The following is a 22,510-nucleotide window of genomic DNA, read 5'->3' as shown; positions in this document are numbered from 1 at the left end:
CTGGGTGTTTTCGTGGGTCTTATTGGAATAATAAAATTTCAGACTAACTGAGGCTATGTGCTTTAACATATCAGAATACCTCTAAAATAGAGGTTGTTTCTCTGTCTTATAATGGAATTCTCTTATTCTTTAATTAAATGGTTTTTACTTAATATTATAAAGGTATTATATGTTCATTGTAGGAAATTTGTAAGAGGAAAAAAAATAGAAAATTAACATTGCCCATATTCTCATCACCCAGCACCAACAGATAATTTTTTTGCTAAATTGCCTTCATGTTTTTCCATGTATGTTTTTATGTGGCTGAATTTCTGCGATGCATAAATTCTTACTTAACACAGAAGCATTTCCCATACACTAGCCTAGCCATCCTTTTACATTGAGTTTTTATATTGTCGTTGAATAGATTCCTGTTGTTGGACCTTTGGGTTGGTTTCAGTTTTTTTAGTCAGGTTACGAGGAGAGATAATCTTTTCTAAAATGTCTACTTAAAGGGGGAAACTGATTGTTATTCAGTAAACTAATTGACAGATATTTGGTATCAATGATATTTGTCATTTTAGCCACATTAATTTAGAAGAACAGATTTGCAAAGAAGTTTTAGGTATAAGTATGACTTAAATGTATACTTTGGTTTCAAAAGAGATTTAAAGAAGTTTACAGTAAATTAAGATACATAAACTTTAATAAAGGAAGATAATTTATTAAATATTTAGACTAATTAGAATTAATGTAGATGGCATTTTGGTGAAGTCTGAGTTCTCTTGAACCCAAATATTTCTAGCTTTCTGGAGATAGCTTTGGAAATCTAGGTCAATGGAGAGTTAGAATGTCCTTCCCATATCAGTTGATTCAATCAGGTCTTTTCTTAGTTAAACCAGTAATCCGAGATCATATCTCTGTGTTAATCCCAGATTGCTGATACTTCTTATGCTATCTTCTTATATAATCCCAAGTGAACTCTCTGGACTTGAAATACCATACAGAAAAGTAGCAAAGTTGCTCTTTCATTATAAAGCCATCTTCTTTATTTTATGCAGTTGTATAAATATTTAATTAATATAATCTAATGTATCTGTATTTTCTTCTATAGCTTTAGGGGTTTGTGTCATATTTAGCAAGGCCTTCCTGATTTTAAGGTTATAAAGGAATTCCATTACTTTTCTTGTATTTTTATAGTTTCACTTTTTTAATATTTAAATCTTTGATATATAGTATTAATTTATTTGGTAAGATGTATAAAGTATGGGTTCAGTTTCATTTTACATGACCACCCATTTGTCTAAATGCTAATTATTAAAACTTAATATTTTTACTAATGGATTTGACATACCACCTTTATGATATACTAAATGCCCATATATTTTTTTGGATTCAACAGAAATTCTGTTGTTGTGTTATTATGTCTAGTCATGTGCCAATAACATAATTTGATTATAAATGTCTTTATAAAATCATTAAGACTAATCCTCCTCCTATACCCCCCACATCTCCCACATAAATACCTTGTTCCTGTTCTTTGTCATGATATTTAGGTATTGTATTTTCCCCACATAAACTTAAGAATCAGCTTATCTAGTTAAAAAAAAATTCTCAGTGTTTTTGCTGAGATCTCATAAAAGCTTATGTGTTAACTTTGGGAGAGTCAACACCTTTAGGATAGTCTGTCTTAACTGAAAATAGGTTTTTTCAGACGTAAGTTCAAGACTTAGTTCTTATATGAATGCCCAGAGTATTAATGTCTTCATGGAGTAAGCTCTGTGCTTCCAGTACCAGAAAAAAAATTTGATAAAGTTGAAGGTCATTTTATTAGTGATTTATCTGTAAATTTTCTCAGGTCTTCTTTTCTGTCCATCAAGAGTATTTTATAGCTTTGTTTTTATTTGTTTAATAGATTTTATATACACCTAGTTAGCTCTATTCTTAGTTTTTTGTTTCATGTTTAAAGTTTGAGCTGGTAACTTACGGTAAAATGCTTAGGTGTACTGCATGATAAATTTTTAAATATGTATACACTCATGAAACTGATTTTTGATCTGGGGATCAAAATATAGAACATCATCAGAATCTCTGAAGGTCCCTTTCTGCATCCTCCATTACAATCAATACCCTTCTATCTTTGTTTCCTCCTGGCCTTTCTACTGCCCAGGCTGATCTCTGTTTTGATTTTATCACCATAGATTGATTTTTACCTGATCTGGATCTTCAGATAAATAGGATATGCAAAATGCACCCTTTTTGCTTCGTTTCTTTTGCTCAACATTATGTCTGTGGGAGTCATTCATGTCATGTATGGCAGTTGTTCATTGTTTTCACAGTAATGTCATATTTCATTGTATGATCATAACACAGTTTATCCATTCTTTGGTTGATGGGTGTTTGATTTGTTTCCAGTTTTGGGCTATTATGACTAGTATAAGCATTCTTACTGTGTATTTTTAGTAGACATAGTAATTATTATGAGCCTGGCATGGTCTGAAAACACCAAGTATAAATGTGTAGTCCAGCAAAGTCAGATTTCTTGACTCCTTGCAGTGAAGGAAAACATACATCAGAGGAACTATGGAACGTCTAAAGAAACAAAGGAAAAGAAGAGTAAGAGGGTTTTTCTTAGGCTTTATTTTTTTTCTTCTTTTAAAAAATTTTTTAACGTTTATTAATTTTGAGCTAGAGAGAGACAGAGCATGAGTGGGGGAGGAGCAGAGAGAGAGGGAGACACAGAATCCGAAGCAGGCTCCAGGCTCTGAGCTGTCAGCACAGAGCGTGACGCGGGGCTCAAACCCACGAACCATGGGATCATGACCTGAGCCGAAGTCGGTGCTTAACCGCCTGAGCCACCCAGGTGCCCCTTCTTAGGCCTTATTTATTTCGATAGGGAGCGCAGCAAGCATGAGCTGGGGGAGTGGCAGAGAGGGAGAGAGAATTGCTAGCCTGTACTGTCAGTGCAGAGCCCAGTATGGGGCTCAGTCTCACAAACAGTGAGATCATGACATGAGCCAAAATCAAGAGTCAGATGTTCAACCAACTGAGCCACCCAGTTGCCTCAAGAAGAGTTAGAGGGTTTTGAAAAGAGTAAAGTTCAAGTGAAATGTGACAGTACGAAAAAGGGCTATGTATGAAACGGTAAATATCAAGTCTAATACTGTGAAAATTGACCCAGAGGCCTGTTTCCTTGCAAACTTGGAATGTTGTACCTGGAACCCCTTTGTTTGAAGCTCTGTATCTGTTTTCCAAGTAGTCATGCTTTCTGTTCTTCTTGTCAACGGTCATTTTTTTATTGTATCTTGAACATTGTGGTGCAACATTGAATGTCTGAATTTTGTCCTCTTTATTCCATAAGGTGTTTAAAGAGTTAAGTAAGTGGTACGTCAGCTTGATCCTTTCAAGGCTTGTGTCAGGTTTTATCAGAGTATTCAGCAGGCTCTTTCCTCTGGTTAGAAATTCAGCTATCTTTCCTGGTACGGTATGATCACCAGAATCTGCATTTAGCTGAGCACTCCTCTGCTAGCTATTTGTGACATACTCGTGTTTGCTCTTGGCCAATTTAGTATTCAGCCAGAAACTTAGAGATCTCTTGGCATATTTCGGGAGCTCCACCTTTACGCAGCTTTCTTATTTCTGGCACTCTGCCCTTCAAATTCCCACTACCTAAGTAGCCTCAATCTTCAGTCTTTGTCTCCTACACCCAGTGAGGCCGTTGCTTTCTCTTTGGATTCCACTTTGTTATGCCCTAGTTTGAAAAGTGCCTCCAGACAAAAAGCCAGAGTGAATGTGGATCTTACCACCATGTGTTTCCCTTCTCTCAAGGACTGCAACGCTGTGTATTTGTTACCTACCGCCTTAGAATTCATTGTTTCACATAGTTTGTACACACACACACTAGTGTTACATGTATGCAGTTGTTTAAAGCAGAAGGAGAAACACAGTTCCTGTCACCTCATTATGGCTAGAGCCTACATCATCTTACAGAGATAAATGAGTATGTGTAATAGAAGACCTCCCCATCCTTGTATTTTCATAGGCCAAAGATGCACCCAAAGGTGCTGCCGGTATTGTCTCTAAAACAAAACAACTTCAGGTCCCATCTACCACATAAAACAATGATAGAGTGTTCTGTGCCATAGTTGTGGCTACAGTAGTTTTAGAATAGTACTTGTCTTATATGTTAAAACATCTTCAATATTTATGAAACTCATTCTCTCTAGGAATTTCTTTTCTTAAGTCTTGACATTTGTTTGCTATATAATTCTTATTAAGTGGTATTTTCTCTTTCTTTTCCATACTTACACTCTTGTGATTTATCTCTAGACCTACTTGCCAGTATTTCTGGTTGTGACAAAAAAACTTTAGCTCATCTCTGTCTCAGATGAGTTGAAGTAGTGATTTAGAGTAGTGGTTTTGAGTTAAGCTGTTTTTTAATTATGTTAATAGAGAGCTTTTTATTTTAGGTTTTTTTTTTTAAAAGTAGATACTGTGTTTTATGAAATGTCTTCAATCTTTTTTTTGAAAATTTTTATGACAGTGTTTTTATTTAATGAATTATGTAAGTACTTTATATTACTTTACAAATCTTGTCTTAGGAATAAGGACAACTGGATCCTTTTTTAAAATTGTTTTTTAGGGGCGCCTGTGTGGCTTAGTCGGTTAAGCCTACAACTTCGGCTCAGGTCATGATCTCACAGTTCGTGGGTTCGAGCCTCACGTTGGGCTCTGCGCTGACAGCTCAGAGCCTGGAGCCTATTTCGGATTCTGTATCTCCCTCTCTCTCTGACCCTTCCCTGCTCATGCTGTCTCTCTCTCTCTCTCTCTCAAAAATAAAACATTTGAAAAAATTAAGATTCCACTTAAAAAAAAAAAAGGTAAAAGTTAAAAAAAAAATGATGTTTTAATATATTTTGTTTGCCAAGATTGTATTTGGGGATCTTACATCTCTATGATGCAATATGATTTTTTTCTTTTGATCTTTTGATCTTTTAGTCACATTAGATTTTTGCAATTTTAAAATTCTTTGTACTTTATGAGTAGATAATAAGCTGTCCTTTTCTCTGTTTTAGAATATTTCATGTAAAAGAATAGGCCAAATAGAATATACATCAAGCAAAATATAACACTAAATTTCTGAATTCCATTGTAACATTTAATTTAAATAATGTTTGTTCTTTTTAGATAATTATAGGTAGTTTGGGGAGGTTCATCCCTGCCATAAAGTTGTATCCTTAGAACAGAATCTGCAGCCTAAACAGAGACAATCCTTCAGTCACCTTTAGTTTTCTTAGTAACCTATTTTAATTTTTTAAAATCTCATACACAAAGAATTTACTAAGTAGATTTGTAGTAAGATACCAAATTGTTACCTTATTTTGGTAAATATAAAAAAGGTACTCTTGCAGAAAAAATGAAAAAATTTTGTCTTCTTTCTTCTCCTTTCACCCTTCCCCTCTACCCAATGCATATGCTTCTTGTTACATTTCTGAAATTAACCCTTTAAGACAGATCTGTTACATATTTTGCAGTTGACAAATTACAGTTTGAACCTCCTCTGAGAAAAGAAACAGAAGCACGGGATGAAATGGTAGGAATTACTACTTCAGAACTACTTTACGCATTAAAATTTGAGAAAACTTATAGTTAGGTAAACTTTGACTAAGGAACAAAGTTATATATTCTTTCAAGCATTAATTTTGATACTGTATGTCACACATTCAAGTTTGAAAAAGCTTATCATTGGGCATATTTTGACTAGGGTGCAATGTGTAATATACCATTTTAACCATTCATTTTGACCCTTGTGAGTCTTTTGAAGGAATTCCATGAAGTTATGAAATATATGGAATTTGATGTTTAGCTTTAAGCTCTCAGGATCTTTTTTCTTATTGACTCTGTTAGGTTTGTAGTATATTTTGCATTTACTTTACTGTTTTTAGTATTTATTTAATATAGCTTCTTTTTTAACCATTGCTCTTATATTTTGAGGTTACTATTTAATTAAACCTTTTCTTATCTAAAAGGAAAAAAGTAATAAATAGAGCAAGGTATTGTTAGAGTTGCCTAGATGTTATTTTAACATTTACTTTATTTTTAAGCTTGGTACAAAGTATTATTTTTAGAGTAACTGCCTTCTGTTAATGGATCTCTTCATTTTTAACATTTGGAAGCAGTGTTCTTCTTACTGTATATATTGCTATATACATGATTCTCAGTTTCCATGCCAGTGGGAAAAAATAGTAGCACCAATAAGTTAATGATAATTTAATAATATGATGTTTTCCACACTAATGGATTAGTGATGCAGATAATTCAGTGTTATGTTTTTCTGTTTACTTGCAATATACTAGCATTGGTAAAGAGGGCTTGTCACATTGAAACTATATTCAGTATGTTTATGGAATTTCTTAAGTTTAACTCAACTCATAGTGAGTCATTCACCTAAATATGTCAAATGACAGCAAATCTAACTGGAGATGAAAAAACTGATTGAAAGCCAAGATGATTAACAATCATGACACTGAATATTATCTTGAATCAAATATTATAAGGGAACATTTTAAACTATTTTTACCTTCACAGGGAGTGTCATCAGACCCAAACTTTGTATTACAGTGGAATCCTTTTGTTGATGGTGCAAATACTGGCAAGTAAGTTGTTTGTTAATTTAATAACTATGTTTTACTTGATTATATACGAACAGTATTGGGAAGGAGCAATTTATTCTAATAAATTTTAATTTTGATTCTTAAAAAAATTGTGCTATGCGTCCCATCAGTGTAAAACTTCTGACTTTTTAGTTACCAAAAGGCATTATGTGTTCATCACTAAGGTTTTCTTCTTTAAATTGAACTTAGTATGTGTGTTGTTAATTTACTGAAAGATGAGGTACATAATGTCATGGGAAAAAATGCTGTCAGAGTCAGAAAACCCCAAATCGCTTCTGCAGTATAGTTACTCTATGTTATAGACCTGTCTTCCCTCAACAAGTAAGTTACAGGGCCGGTCTAGATGTTCCAAGTGTGTACACTGCAGTGCCTGGAGAGGTAGAGGTCTTTGGAAGTCCAGATCTCTGTGGCCCCAACATTCAGCTTATAAATCTGGGGTTGGCAAACTATGACCTGTAAGTCATATTTGGCCCACTGCCTATGTTTTCTACAGTCCACAAACTAAAATGGTATTTAGATTTTTTAATAAAGAAGAGTGATATTTTGTTATATGTGAGAAAATTATATGAACATTTCAGCGTCCATGAAGAAGGTTCGTTAAGACACAGCCATGCTTATTAGTTATATATTACCTACGGCTGCTTTAACAAAAGGAGTCAAGAGTTGTGACCACTGTATACACTGAAGTTTATAATATTTACTACTATCTGGCCCTTTACAGAAAAAGTTTGCCAACCCCTGTAGTAGAACACGGTCTTTGGGACTGGACTCTAAGAATCCTAAAAAGCTTCCTAATTGATTGTAATAACTGTAGATAAGTATATAGAACCAGTGAGCTAGATCAGTGATTCTCAAGCTGTGATGTGCCTGGAGGATCACCTGAAGGTTCTCATTTCATAGGTCTTGACGGTACATATGTAATTTCAAGGTAATGCCAATATTGTTGATCTATGGACCCCACTTGGGGTAGCAAAAAGAGTTTAATGATATAGCCACTTGAATCTATGATTCACAGTGGCTTCCAGCTCTAAAATTTGGAATCTGTTTTTTACTAAGTTGAATTTTTATTACATACTAAATATGCAAAGCATAATCATAAAGTAAAAAGACTTTGTATTCATTTTATAAAAATCTGTTTTATAGTCCTACTAATACAGTTTGACACAATGAAGTCTTAGGTCTTTCTGTAGGCTTTAAAAATACTCCTCATCATGATCTAAAGAATATAAATATATTTTAATGCACACTTAGTAGAGTCTCTGTTTTATGTTACACTTACTACCATCTGAATTGCATTTTTCTCCTTATGTTAGATCAACCTCAAAACGTGCAGTACCACCTCCCCTACCTCCTAAGGTAAGCTACTTAAATTTTTTTAATCTTCTTTTTAATAACAAAATAATTTAAAATAATTTTATTGAATTTGTTCAAAATTGTCTTAAATATGCTTTAAATATATACAGTTTACTTCATTAAGTCCTTGCTTGTTCCTACTTATTAAATACTTTATGGATTGTTTATATAATTTCATCCATTTAAAATTATATCAGTTTTGGCTTAGGGGTGATTAAAAAATCACATAGCAATCTCTTAGTTGTGTTGGGACAGTAATTCAGCTCTTGTTTATTTTGCTTACTTAGCCCAGTAAATTGAATTACATAGCAAAAAGAACAAAACACCTACCTCCCCACCCCCTGAAGTCTTTGGTGTGTAATGGTAATGAAGTGTTACTGTTCTGTATCCAAATTTATTAAAGTACTTTTGTATCTTCTTATTGCAGCCAAGGATAAACAGCTACCCTGAAGACAGCCTCCTAGATGAAGAAAAATCAGCAACTGTAAAACGTTGCCCTGATTCAGAGCACAGAGCTCCCCAGTTTCTCAGAAGACAGAGCAGCCCAAGTTGTGGTCCCATAGCTGAGACATCCTCTATTGGTATGGCTAGCAGTGTGAGCAGTCCTGGAGTGCATACAGCTAGATACTGTGATCTGGGTAAATAAAAGTGAAAACTGAACAGAAAGCCATTTTCATATTTTAAAGACTGTCTTTGGTCAATCTTTTAACTGTTTAAAGCTTTCTGAAGTTACTTTAAAATTTCACATGGGCGGAGCTGTGAATAGATCCAGTCCAAGTAAATATGATAGGTCTAAGAATGATAAATCGATGTTCCTGCCCTCCAGAAGTTCAGGACCTGTAGCAGAAGTTATACCCTGCGGGTACCTGTAACATTAGACAAGACAGCTTGTATAAGTGTCTCATACAATAATTAACTATATGTAATAGAAGATGAGAGGTTTTTCAGGAAGATAAGGATAGGGATTAGAGGGAGAGAGGCAGGCTTGCAGAGCATTAAAGTGGATGGGTCCTTCATTAGGGGGAGCCAGTGCTGACAGGCATGCCTGATAAGCAAGAAAGAATGAAAAAATGCACTGAAGCATGAAAACCTGGATTGTGTTGGAAGTATACTCTAGTATGGGAGAAGTGTGAGCTTTTGAAAAGTGTATACTAGGAGATAGGACTAAAAAGGTAGATTGAAGTTCAATTATGAAAGGCCTTGAATATCAGGCTTGATATTCAGGCCTGAATATCTGAATATCGGATTTTGTTTTCTTTACAGTATGGAAAGACATTTGTTGTTTACATGGATTAAGCCACTGCTAAAGATGCAGTCCTACCTCTGTTGAATCTAGAAAAAGGCACTGAAGACATTCTAACTCATATGCCAGTAGAGAATATTTCCCAGTAAAGGATCACCCAAATGGAAAACAAGTGTTGGGGGAAAGGGAAAATTATTTTTCAAGGAAGGTACTTATTTGTATGTTCATTCAGCTTTTAACCATGATTCATTTTAGGAAATGGTGATGGTATTTCAAAACTAATTAGTGAAAACACAGAAGGATCAGCACAAGCACCCCAGTTACCACGGAAAAAGGACAAACGAGATTTCCCGGTAGGTATAACAGGCATTTGGTGATTAGTTGTAACTATTACCATGTTTATCATATACAGGCAGTGTCTGTTTTGGTGGGCCGGGGGCATAGTCTCTTTAGTTCAAGAATTGAATAAATGAATTTCCAAATGTATAGGGTTTTTTTTTAAGGCTTAAGAAGTCTTATAGCAATAAAAATTATTTTTCCCACAGAAACCAGCCATCAATGGCCTTCCACCCACCCCAAAAGTACTGGTAAGGAATATTTTTATGTGAACCACTTGCCAATTTTCATCTCTTTAGAAGCAGCAGTAGATTTTTTATTTGCTGTCAAGTATCTTGAGCTGTTGAGAGGAAGGATTCGTAAAATACAAAGGCATTAAATGCATTTTAATACACCATGAATCAAATCATGTACCCTAATGTGAGTGACCTGGTTAGAACTTGGAGAGTTTCACGTTTTGCATATTATATAGCAGCTGGGTTCTCAGATTAACCTTCAAAGACCAGTTTAACTTTAATGTGATAATGATAATAAATAGTACTGTGTCCTTTGATTATAGGGGTTAAATACCTTTCTATCCCTGAAGCCACTTTCACATTGAACTACACACAGTAAACTGGAAAGCTTATCTTAAATGTTTGTTCTCTGGCTCTTCAAGGTGGTTCAGCCAATCATATGAATGGGATGCTTTATAAATTGTACCTTTTTCTTCAGTAAAAGCCTAATATGTAATGTAAATAGTAGTCTTTTTGTCTGTTTCATTGTTATGGAGTTACAGTATAATTATAATCACTATGATGTTGCTCAGTAATATCATCCATTATTTCACATTATTATATGTTAGTCCTAAAGATAAGTGGTGACTTAAAATTCCTAAAATATATTACTGACATGTGTAGATGTTTTGGTAAATTTGTTTTTTTTGCCCTGAAATAGTGAATTACACAAGGCAACAGTAGGAGACTCTCTTGGTAGAAGGAGTTAAATGATATCAAAATACGAATTTTGTTTGGTAATGAAACCATAAACATATGCAAATAAGAGCGAGTTTAGCATTTTGTACTCTTAGCTGCTTTCTAAGAATATATAAAATTACATAATCAAATAAGTCAACATTTCTTTCTTTATAAATAAGATGGGAGCATGTTTTTCTAAAGTTTTTGATGGCTGCCCTTTGAAAATTAATTGTGCAACATCCTGGATACATCCTGATACAAAAGGTAAAATTTCTGAACTTTTTTTTTAATGTTTATTTTGAGAGAGAGAGAAAGAGACCCTTGTACATGTAAATGCAGGGGCGTGTGAGCTGGGGAGGGCCAGGGAGAAAGGGAGAGAGAGAACTCCAAGCAGGCTCCACACTGTCAGCGCAGAGTCCGACACGGGGCTCAGTCTCATGAACTGCACCTTCTTGACCTGAGCTGAAATCAAGAGTTGGGCACTCAACAGACTGAGCCACCCAGGTGCCCCTAAAATTTCTGAACCTTTTTATACACCTTTGAAAAAATATTTATTATGGGAAAGGATATTTCTGGTCAGTGAACTGAGGTTGTTTAAAAATATGACTTCAGAGACTAAACAGCATAGACACTTGCAACAGCCTAAATAGGTAGATAAGAGTTTTGGTTTAAGCTTTTAGAATTTAAAGGTATACAGAAACTGTTCTGATTAAAGGAGACTGAAGACATGGCACAAGTGATTGCAACCATAATTAGGGATTTTCTCTTCACTAAAAAAGGAGGAACTTAACTGAGAAACAAGGTGGGGAAGAAGGGGGGAAATGGTGGGGGAAATGGAGAGAGGCAAACCATGAGAGACTCTTGAATGCTGACAAAAACTGAGAACTGATGGATGTGGGGGGGGGGGATGGGCATGGAGGAGGGCACTCGTGGGGATGAGCACTGGGTATTATGTGCAAACTAATTTGACAATAAACTATTTGTAAAAAAAAAAGGGGGGAATACTGGGATGATTGATAATCTCAATCAATGAAGTCATTGGATTAGATAATAGTATTGTTTCAGTGTTAATTTCCTGATTTTGATCATTGTACTGTGATCATTTTATAACACTTTGTTTTTGTTTTTGTTTTTTGAGAGGTGCACTCTGAAATATTTAGGAAAAAAGGGGCATTGTGTTTGTAACTTAAACAGTTCAGGGGAAAAAATGTGTGTATGTAGAGTGAAAAAAGGATAAAGCAACAGTAGTAAATGTTAATATTTGTGGAATCTGTGTGAAGGATATTCAGGAATTCTCTGTACTCTTAAAACTTTTTTGTAAATCTGAAGTGATGGCAAAATAACAAAATTTATTTTTTAAAATTTATACTATATGTTTTTGAAGTGAGGAAACCTAATACATAGAGGTAAAAATTTGGAATCAAATAGATCTGGGTTTGAATTCCTGCTCTGTCATTACTATGTGACGTGAGAAAGAAACTTACACCTCTGGTTCTCAGTGTGATCATTTTATAATATAAATACTCTTACTACTTACCTTATTGCAAGGAAGGAAAAAGCCTGCCTACCTGAGTGTCTGGCAGTTAGCAAACAGAGTAGGCAGTAAAGGGTGTTGGGGAAATGTGTTTCCACCTTAACATAGTAATACAGACAAGTCCTGTAATTATCTGCTTTTGTTAGACATATAACAGAAAAAAATTTTTATCAGTAAACAATTTTTGTGTGTGTGTTTGTAACTTTTTATTTTGATATAATTTCAGGCCTAACAGAAAAGTTAGAAAAATAGTGTAAGAAACTCCTCTGTACTCAGAATCGACAGTTATTTTTATTATTTATCTATATGTGCATTTTTTTCTGAATTACTTGAGAGTGATTCTGTATATTTCATTCTGTATTTCCTAGGAACAAGAATCCTCTCTTATATACCCACAGTACAATTACGAAGATCAGGAAATTTATCATTGATTTAATACACAGTCCATATTTATTTCCTTTTTAATTGAAGTATAGTGACCTCACAGTCCATATTTAAATTATTATCTCAATAATATTCTTTATTGTCCTCCCCCTTCTTTTTTCCCCAGTCCAACAACATCCAATTCAAGATCACAGGTTTCATTTAGCTACCACATCTCTTCAGTCTCCTCTAGTCTGGAACAATTCCTCAACCTTTCCTTGTCTCTCTTGATCTTGACTTTTTGAAGATATTTATTTTGTAGAATGACCCTTAATTTGGGTTTGTCTGATGAGTCCTCATACTTAGATCAAATACTGCGTTTTCGGTGGGAGTCTGAAAGAGTTGTGCTCTTCTTAGTGCATCATATCAGAAGGTACATGCTCTCAGCTTGTCCAGACACTAGGATATTAACATTGACCATCTGGTTAAGGTGGTGTTCACTAGCTTTCTCCATTGTCAACTGACTATTTTTCCCTTTTTAATTAATTTGTAATTACTTGATATCCTAAGCTAATTAATAAGTAGTACGGAATACATTGAGACTGTGTAAGTATCCTCTTGTCCATCAGACTTTTACCAACTGGTTTTAGCATTTGTTGATGGTCTTGACAATCTGCTGACATCTATGGACAGTTTCCCTTCTTTCCCATTTATTTGTGTACTTTTTTAGTTTGAACTTCTGAATTATTTTTTATTCAGTGAGATATGATCTGTCACTATTATTATTTATTTTAGAACTTAAATTGCCCCAGAATTTTTTAAAACATTTTTTTGACATTTATTTTATTTTTGTGTGAGAGAGACAGACAGAGCATGAACAGGAGAGGGGCAAAGAGAGAGTGGGAGATAGAATCCAAAATAGGCTGCAGGCTCTGAGCTGTCAGCACCGAGCCCAACACGGGGCTTGAACTCACGAACCGTAAGATCGTGACCTGAGCTGAAGTCGGTGCTTAACCAACTGAGCCACCCAGGTGCCCCTGTCCCGGAATTTTTGAGCAGTGGGAGTTCCTATGTTCTTTTGTTTAATATTTGATCACTTCCTACCTTTCTGACACAGCATGGTTTCAGGACTCATCTTACTCTTTCCTTGCCCCAGAATTGGAATCCATCTTTTCTCCAAGCAGCCCTCCCTGGCTCTTTTTAGTGGAAAGTAGTATATTTAGGAACCAATATCTGGACACTAGGTGTGCTCATCATTTCTGGTGTGTCATGATTTATAATTTCTATTTCATTTATAGTGTCCTTCAAAGAGTATTTGCAACATCTGGCAAAATTGCATCGTTATATTGAAAAATCTTAAGACATGACAATTATATTGAAAGGAAGGATTATATAAGATAAAGCCAGAGTGAATGAGTAACAGAGACTATATCTGCTTTTAAAAATAAGAATTGGAGAAGAAAGTAAAGAAGATGGCATGAATTTTAGAAAATAATTTTTCTTTGGATGTGTGGTGGCCATGTAACGCTAAATACTGTTAAAGCACAGAGACATTTTGTTCAATTATTTCAGAAAATGATACTCAATTCTGGTGATTTATCTTAACTATTTTAGATCAGTACATTATTTTTGGAACTGAAGATGGTATTTACACATTGAATCTCAATGAGCTACATGAGGCAACGATGGAACAGGTAATTGAGAAGTTTTAACTCAAGAAATTAGTGTGGGTATATTGAATAAAAGAAATCTTGTAATTTTAAATCAGTTAATATGGGCTTCAGTTTTAATGATTAAAGATTTACAGAGATGAAATGGTGTTCTTTACATGCTCACGTCACAAGATTTTTTTTCTGTAAAGTTTTGGTAATTTACTAAAAGAGAAAATAGTTATTTTTATACTGTTTAGACTTGGAATTTGGATGTTGAAGGATAAAGGAATGAAAACTGGAGAATTTTAATTACCTTCTTTTTTTCTTTATAGTTATTTCCACGGAAATGTACTTGGCTCTATGTTATCAATAATACTTTAATGTCTTTATCAGGTATGTATTTAATGAAAATAATATGAGAAATAAACCATAGACAAGCAGAGAAATGTAATATTTTTAATTAAAGCATAGTTGACACAGAGAAAGATAATTTTAATAAACATTATTTTTTAAATGTTATTTGTTATTCTGGGTAACCGTAGCGTAGTAACTTTGCAACTTGTGGATGTTTTCTACAAACTTAGAATGGAAAGAAACTTTGAGAAAGGACCCTGTGTTCAGTTAAGGTAGCACTTCCCAAACCTGCCCAGGGTGTAAACATCTGAGGACTATCCCAGTGATTGTCACCTGCGGCCATCCCCTTCCACTCAGACTCCTCCACCCTCACTGTCACTACCACCACGTGCCTTCCATGGAGAATCACCGGTGGAAGGGAAAGAATCAGAGAATCTTGCTGCTTCCCTTCTCTGTGATCTTGAACAGTAACCCTCTGTTGGCCTCAGTCTTCTTAATAGTGAAATGCAGACAGTGGTAACAATAGCAGTCGCATGAAGTTACTGGGAGGGTGAAGGGAGATGTCCTCAGAGTGCTTGTTAGTAAGCAGTGAAGACTTGCACAAACATGTGCTGACAAAATTCATGTTATTCTGGACCATTTTGGACTGATAATTTAAAACTTACAAACAGGCGTGTTCCAGAACAGCCTATTCGGATTGTGATTTTGTGTTTTTTTCTTTTTTGGTTGTTCTGAGTCAGGGCGGGGGGAGCAGGTAGGTGGTATTTTAGGCTTTTTTTTTTTTTTTCCAATTCCTACGTACCAAAACCTATTTTCTTACCTTTTAGATTTAAGTGACTACCTAGAGGTTTGCTGCTTGCTTTCATTCTAATAGTAGAGTACAAGAAAGTTAATTATTTCTCTGTCCCTTAATTAATAATCCTAATGCTATCAGCTATTAAAATAGCATCCACTCCTTACTCTACTTAGAATAATTATTTTAGTATTTCTTAAATTTTGTTCAGTTCTTCTCTATATGTGAATATTATGTCCTGGCTCTTATTTACTGTACTGTCAGGCTTTTCAGTATTGAATGTACATTTTAGCTACTTATACTTTTTTTTAAAAATTTATTTATTTTGAGTGAGATCACAGTGGGAGAAGGGCAGAGAGAGAGGGAGTGAGAGAATTCCGCACAGTTTCCACACTGTCAGCGCAGAACCCAACGCAGGGCTCGATCCCATGAACCGTAAGATAATGATCTGAGCTGAAACCAAGAGTCAGATGCTCAAGCCACCCAGGCACCCCTAGCTACTTATGCTTTAAAGCATCAGTGCTGATACACAGCCTTACTGATAGGCAGATTATTATGAATTGTGGCCTATTTAAGAAAAGTAATTTTCATAATTTTAAGTGTGTGCATAATTTAAACTCTTCTACTAATTGTTGCCTAATAGAGATTCTTCAGAAATTTGTATATTTGAGCTGATGACAGTGTTTAATAAGAGCACATTATTTGATTGCACATCAGTGACTTCTAAAAAGCTGGAGTCCTCGGAGAGTACTGAGTCTCTTTGATTTTAAGCATGCTTCCCCCCAGTTTTTTTATTTTTATTACCAAAATATTAACATATTACTACTAATACTTGGGTTTATGAATATAAACCCAATTCTGTTTAACAATTCTGAATTGTATATGTATAAAATCACTTTCCTCTAACTCTCTTACTGTTTCTTTCCCTACTCATACCTGTCTTTGGATATAAGCTTACAAACCACACAAAGACAGGATGGCTGGGTGGCTCACTCAGTTAAGCATCTGACTCTTGATTTTGGCTTAGGTCATGATTTCACAGTTCATGGGACCGAGCCCAGCATCAGGATCTGTGCTGACAACACAGAGCCTGCTTGGGATGCTCTCTCTCCCTTTCTCTCTGCTTCTTTTCTGCTCACTGTCTCTCTCAAAATAAATAAACTTTAAAACTTAAAAACTAAACTTAAAAACACACACAGAGAGAGTACAACTTACATATTTATAAATAACTACAGGAAAATGGGGGAATATTAGCCTATAAATTAGCTCTTTCCATATTCTAGTTAAAATGACTGAAGGTAAGTAGCAGAGCTCAATAAAAGAAAACATTCTGCCTGTGGGTCTGTATTTGTGTGGATATGCACACGTATATATTACATGTGTGTTCTAGCTAGGGTAGCTAGCTAAGTATATAAGCAGACAGTGGACAGTAGAAGGGTATGGTATGGTATTAGGCAGAATGTTTACATTCCGAGAAAATACAAAGACTTTTGTTGAGGATAAGACTCAACACTGTAGCATAAGATTATATCATATACATTTGACCCTTGAAAAATATGGGGGCTTAGGGTCACCGACCTCTGGTACACTTGAAAATCCTTATATAATGTAGGACTTTCCGGAACTTAGCTACAGCAGCCTACTGTTGACTGGAAGCATTACTGATAACATAAACAGTTGGCTAACACATATTTTGTATGTTATATGTATTGGATACTATATTCTGAAACTAGAGAAAAAATATTAAGAAAATCATAAAGAAAATTCATTTACAGTACTATACTGTATTTATTTTAAAGGGTCCACATATAAGTAGGCCCACATAGTTTGAACTTGTATTCAGTGGTCAACTGTATATTTATGTTTTTTAATAGTAACATGATAAATACTGTTTTATATTGTTATAGTACCATACCATGTATAATGAGGAATCTCCCCCTGCTTAACACACCTATGGTTTTGATTATATGGAAATTGTAGCCCTTGTATTATAGCAAGGATATATAGCAATTAATATTAGTTTGCTTTACTTTTCTTAGTATTTTAATCTGTTGTTATATTTAATACTTTCTTCACAATTAATTTTAATCCAAGGTGTTTTGATAAATTATTAACAAATAGGTCTATTCCCAGAAAAATACAGTGATATAGTTTTATAGAATTCTCCATGTTATACTAAAATATTCACTTAGGCATCATTGTAACTCAGTCCACTGTACAACAGTGTTTAGCAGTTTTCTTTCTGTGCTGGCTTCGTTAAGGTTTATATATATATTCTTCCCAGAACACCTATTAGAACATACCCAATTTGTGTATTAGAAAACAAGTTATCTGCTTTCTTAAAACTCTATTATCCTTCAAAATGGCATTAACTGGGTGTTGTGTTTTTTTGTGTTTTTTTTTGTGTATTTTTTTGTATGTGTTTTTCTGTTTTGCTTGGCCCTTTGAACATTTCTGGACTCCTTATTTTAGAAGGTAATTATGTTTTCTTTTGCTTGAAAATTCTTTTTTCTCTGCTGTAAAAGATTCTAGTAAAGGTAACATATTTCTCTTTTTTTTTTTTTTAATAGGAAAAACCTTTCAACTCTACTCTCATAATCTTATAGCTTTGTTTGAGCAAGCCAAAAAACCAGGATTAGCTGCCCATATTCAAACTCATAGGTTTCCAGACCGCATACTACCAAGGTACAAAATATTTTAATTCTATTGGGAGTGAAGGGCCATAGTGTCTATTTTTATAACAACCAATATTCCTTGCCCACTAAAAAACTTCATTTGTTTTAATTTTGAAAGGTATTTTACACTAAAGTGCATTTCATATGGAATTCAAAAGATCAGTGTTTCCTTAACTTACAGTAACTGAGTTACTGTGCAGGAGAATCACCTGTAGAAGAATTATAAATACAAATTCCTACGCCCTGCCTCAGTCCTAGAAAATCAGATAGTTTGGGATCAGAATCCAAAACTGTTTTTTAAAGCTCCTTGACTGGTTCTGATGCAACTAATTCACAGATCTTGTTTGGGAACCACTGCAGTAGAGTACATTTATATTGTCCTATGTTTTCAGAAAGTTTGCTTTAACAACAAAGATTCCTGATACGAAAGGCTGCCACAAATGTTGCATAGGTGAGTAAACACTATTTTTCAAACTGGGCGCTTAGAACTTTGAACATTTTTTAAATTCTTTAAGGGGATGGAGAGTCCTCTAGTATCAAATAGGAAGGTGGGTAGGCTTTATATTTCTTTCTAAAACGTAGTTAAGGGGCCATTGGACCCCAAGACTGTATGGCAGGACATGGCATAAAAACGTTTAGAGGTAATAGTCCTAATGCTTTCACAGAACATAGTGTTCTTAGGGTTTTTTTAACCATAGTCCCTGAGGCTGTCTCTCTGCCAATATCCTAGTTTATCATTTATTACTTACCATTTATTTAACACTTTCATTTATGTAACTGTTGCTTAGTGCTTTACAAACATTATTATAGGACTTTAGCTGACTGAAGTTAGAGGGAACAGCCTATACAAGACCACCCTCACTTCTGATACCAGTTGAAAGTTTGGGGGGTTTCCAAAACCACCCTGATGTTAAAAAATTCTCTAGAAGGACTTAGGACTCACTGAAAGTGGTTATACTCATAGTTATGGTAGGGATATAGATTAAAATCCACCAAGAGAAGACGTGCATAGGGCAAAGCCCAGGAATAGTACCAAATATAGAGCTTGTGTTATCTTCTCTCCATAGAGTAATGGACAGTGTTACGTTTCTGGCAGTGATGTGGATGGTGCACGTGGAGCATTGCCACAAGGAGCATACTCCAACGTCAGTACTCACAGTTTTTATTAGGGCGCCATCACACAGGCATGATTTATTGTCCAGATGGCTGATCTCAATATCCAGTCCCTCTGATGGTCAGTTCATACTGCATGACCCAAAGCCCCTACTCTAAATCACATTGTCAGTCTTTTGGCACGACTGTCCTTCACCCTAAGAATGTCCAGTGTTGCAAGCCTCCACTCTAAATCATAGTGTTGAGACGATTCATTGACCCAAGGCCCCAGGCAAACAAAGACACTCTTATCAGACATGACATTCTCCTGAGGCTTAGAGATTACCTTCCAAAAGGGGGGCGAGGGCACAGGCTAGACCTCTTTTGGAGCAAGGTTAAATTCTGTACTGTATAATTAACTTATCTCATTTAACCCTTCAAACAACCCCATGATACCTGGGTCAGATACCCAGATACCTGGGATCAGACCCGGTCTGTGATTTCAGATCCTGGGCTCATAACTTCCTGTTTAATTCTGTTTGTTGAAGCGGGGAGTGTATTCATTGATCTTCATGCTGTATAGTTCCATAGCATGTGTTCCTCATTATAAACAAATTTCATGAGCATTTTCTAGGTAGAATCAGGTCCATATCTATGATCAGATTCCCAAGATCTATGACTCAAGAAAGGTCTAGAAGTTTATAATCTAAAACATAAACTCAAATATATTAAGGTAGAGCTTATTGCAAATAACTGCTCTTGTAATCAATATATATATCATCGTTAATGCGAGTCAAATTAGAAGGACAGGCCAATATGAGTTTTTGTAGATTTGAGTCAAGAAAGTTACATCTTTAGGAAAATATAAAAGGTAGAAAACTAGTAAACTAGTAACACAAGTTTTCATCTTGTCTTAAGTAGACAACTGTAAACTACTATACCAAGGATGCAGTCCTAGATTTCGGTTGCTTCCTAGACCTTCTCTTTCAGTCAGTTTACTTAAAAAAAAAAAGCTCCCTTTAGGTGGCATACTGGTTTGGGTGTTTTGATGCTTAAAATATTGTCCTTTTAGATAGTTTCTATGTTTAACAACCTAGTCTACTGAAGACGTTTAAAAGTAAATGTGTATACTTTAAAATTGAGATAAGAAAGTGAAAAGGAAAGAGTAACAAAAGCCAGAAGAAAAGACATCATCTTTCTTTACTTACTCTTATCACCCTGGTAAATAGAAACAATGATTTTCCTTCACCAGCTAAATTATCACTTAAAATAGCTTCTTCCTCCGTATTGTGGTATCAGTGGCAGGCCACATTTCATTGTTTCCCCATATATCATCCCTCCCTTATAAAGAAAGTTGAGTTAGCTCTTAGATTAGCATAGCTCAATTGTTACTTTTAATTAACTAAACTAATTATGTTTTCACATCAAGGTAGTCAGTGTTTTGGTTATATCTGTTTTGCTTTGTTTCTTTCCAGTCAGAAACCCTTACACAGGACATAAATACCTCTGTGGAGCTTTACAGTCTGGAATTGTTTTACTTCAGTGGTATGAGCCTATGCAGAAGTTCATGTTGATAAAGGTACATATTACTTTGTAGTGTTCTTCAGAAAGCACTAGTGTGTAACTGAAGCTTAGAGTATAAGGTCTCAGTGCTGCTATTTAGGGTCAGCACATTTATAGTTATTTATAGGTGTTTATTTGGCTTATGGGTTCTTGCATTCTTGTTGAGATTTCCTCTCTAACTTATGTTAATAAACTTACAGAAGCATCACAACCATAAAGGTGAATATGGCTGATTCTCTAAAACTATTTTATAGAAAACTCATCCTTATCATGATCATGTTAGAGGTAGTCCTTTTTTTTTTTTTGAAGTAGATCAATCAAGGAGAAAATGAAAGTCTTTTTTTGGCTTTATTCAATAGTACGAATGGGGAGCTTGTTTCTAAATTATACTTCTGTGTTTTTTGTGGTTTTTTTTTTTGCAGCACTTTGATTTTCCTTTGCCAAGTCCTTTGAATGTTTTTGAAATGCTGGTAATACCAGAACAGGAATACCCTATGGTCTGTGTAGCTATTAGCAAGGGCACCGAGTCCAATCAGGTTGTTCAGTTTGAGACAATCAATTTGAACTCTGCATCTTCATGGTTTACAGAAATTGGCGCAGGTAAGTGTTTTTAAGTGTTTTTAACCTTATATTAAAACATGAATATAAAAGAAGCAGAATAAGCTCAGTTATCATGGGCTGGTTCAGAAAGTCAACCTAGTTTCTTTCCCAGGTAAACCCAGAGCAACAGGTACATATAATTTATGATCTCTATTTGCCTGAGGCTATTGATACAAATTATTTTACCAAGACAGAGTTTAATGATTCCTGACATATAAAGGTCTTAAAATGTTACCAGTTAATTTTTGAACTTAATAAATATTCTAAGATACTTTTAAAATTTTATCAGCTTCTCAAGCAAAGAGATTTAGCTTTGTTCCTATCAGTGCCCCACCCTTCTGCCCCTACTTCCTAGAATCGTGAAGTTGAGGTGCTTTTCAGACTTGACTAGAAGCTTCTCATGTGTGATCTCCAAGCTTTACCATTTAAAGATACAGGGAAATAGCTGACAGAAAGATGAAAATGACATTGTTTTATTATCCTGAAACATAAGCAGCCCAAACAAACTATTATGTAGTTACTGCTAAAAAGAAGGGTTATAGATCAGTTTATTTAAAAACCAAGATCATTTTTGGCAGATAGCCCTGTTTAATTTTTTTAATGGTTAGTATAATAATAGTATACTCCGATTAGGTGCATTAATAGGTGACCTGCAGTGATATTGGCTGTGAGTCGCACAGCCAAGGCTGGCCTTCAAAGCCCTAAGCAAATTACATAGATTTAACTCCTGCACACAACCCCATAAGGACTGCAAGAAGAAGAGCATGTCATTTCATACAGTTATCTAATATGTGTTTGCATGCACTTTCTTCTATATGATATATTAAGAGGTTGCCTTGCTCAGGGGTAGACAGTCCTCTTGTGAATTTGTGGGGGGGGGGTTGAGGGGTTTTTTTGTTGCTTGGGTTTTTAATGTCTTGAGGGTACTATTCTACCCACTTTTAACATAGCCTAGGCTAAAATTAAGACCCCAAATTGCTTTCTGAGAGAGAGCCTGAACTCTGCTTAAGGGTAATCATTCAAATCACCCCCTAGCAGAGATTGTCCTTCTATTACATAGGCTTCTCCATTTTTGCAAATGATTGTTAATCTACCTCCGGTCTGTATTCATTTTTGAGGTCAGGCCTTGAATTGGCAACAGTTGTAACAGCTAAAGTGAACTGCTGTACTAAGACTCTCTTCAGTTTTAGTCTGATTTATTATTGTAGTATCTTTATCTCCGTAGATGGCCTTTATCTGTTATCAGCACTAAGTAAATATTTGCTGAATAAATGCATGTATATAGATTTACTGAGAAAAAAAAATTGGAGTGTTGCCTGAGGAACCAACAGTTTATCAGTTCT

The 22,510-nt window shown here is 35.0% G+C and overlaps 1 protein-coding gene and 1 long non-coding RNA gene across 2 annotated transcripts in view; one reads left to right on the top strand and one right to left on the bottom strand.

Moving 5' to 3' along the window:
• The window catches only part of MAP4K5 (mitogen-activated protein kinase kinase kinase kinase 5), a 109,907-nt gene that overhangs the window by 76,365 nt on the left and 11,032 nt on the right, over nucleotides 1-22,510 (top strand). Inside the window, exons 14-27 of the mRNA XM_039217336.1 lie at nucleotides 5,514-5,572; nucleotides 6,568-6,635; nucleotides 7,967-8,009; nucleotides 8,434-8,587; nucleotides 9,505-9,602; nucleotides 9,795-9,836; nucleotides 10,721-10,805; nucleotides 14,053-14,132; nucleotides 14,423-14,483; nucleotides 17,710-17,712; nucleotides 17,808-17,922; nucleotides 18,305-18,363; nucleotides 20,480-20,583; nucleotides 20,990-21,167. Coding sequence (XP_039073267.1) covers nucleotides 5,514-5,572; nucleotides 6,568-6,635; nucleotides 7,967-8,009; nucleotides 8,434-8,587; nucleotides 9,505-9,602; nucleotides 9,795-9,836; nucleotides 10,721-10,805; nucleotides 14,053-14,132; nucleotides 14,423-14,483; nucleotides 17,710-17,712; nucleotides 17,808-17,922; nucleotides 18,305-18,363; nucleotides 20,480-20,583; nucleotides 20,990-21,167 — 1,149 coding nt within the window. The remainder of the gene's footprint in view (nucleotides 1-5,513; nucleotides 5,573-6,567; nucleotides 6,636-7,966; nucleotides 8,010-8,433; nucleotides 8,588-9,504; nucleotides 9,603-9,794; nucleotides 9,837-10,720; nucleotides 10,806-14,052; nucleotides 14,133-14,422; nucleotides 14,484-17,709; nucleotides 17,713-17,807; nucleotides 17,923-18,304; nucleotides 18,364-20,479; nucleotides 20,584-20,989; nucleotides 21,168-22,510) is intronic.
• LOC120220273 lies at nucleotides 6,036-21,976 on the bottom strand. Its single transcript, XR_005525508.1, has 3 exons — nucleotides 21,792-21,976; nucleotides 18,153-18,155; nucleotides 6,036-6,048 (listed from the first exon to the last, which is right to left on the bottom strand). It is a non-coding gene; the product is annotated as an uncharacterized LOC120220273 (long non-coding RNA).

The sequence above is a fragment of the Hyaena hyaena genome, unplaced genomic scaffold (genome assembly GCF_003009895.1).
Source record: "Hyaena hyaena isolate Hyena2069 unplaced genomic scaffold, ASM300989v1 scaffold_683, whole genome shotgun sequence".
Lineage (NCBI taxonomy): Eukaryota > Metazoa > Chordata > Mammalia > Carnivora > Hyaenidae > Hyaena > Hyaena hyaena.
The sequence above is the reverse complement of the archived record's forward strand: the minus strand, read 5'-3'. Positions and strand labels throughout refer to the sequence as shown.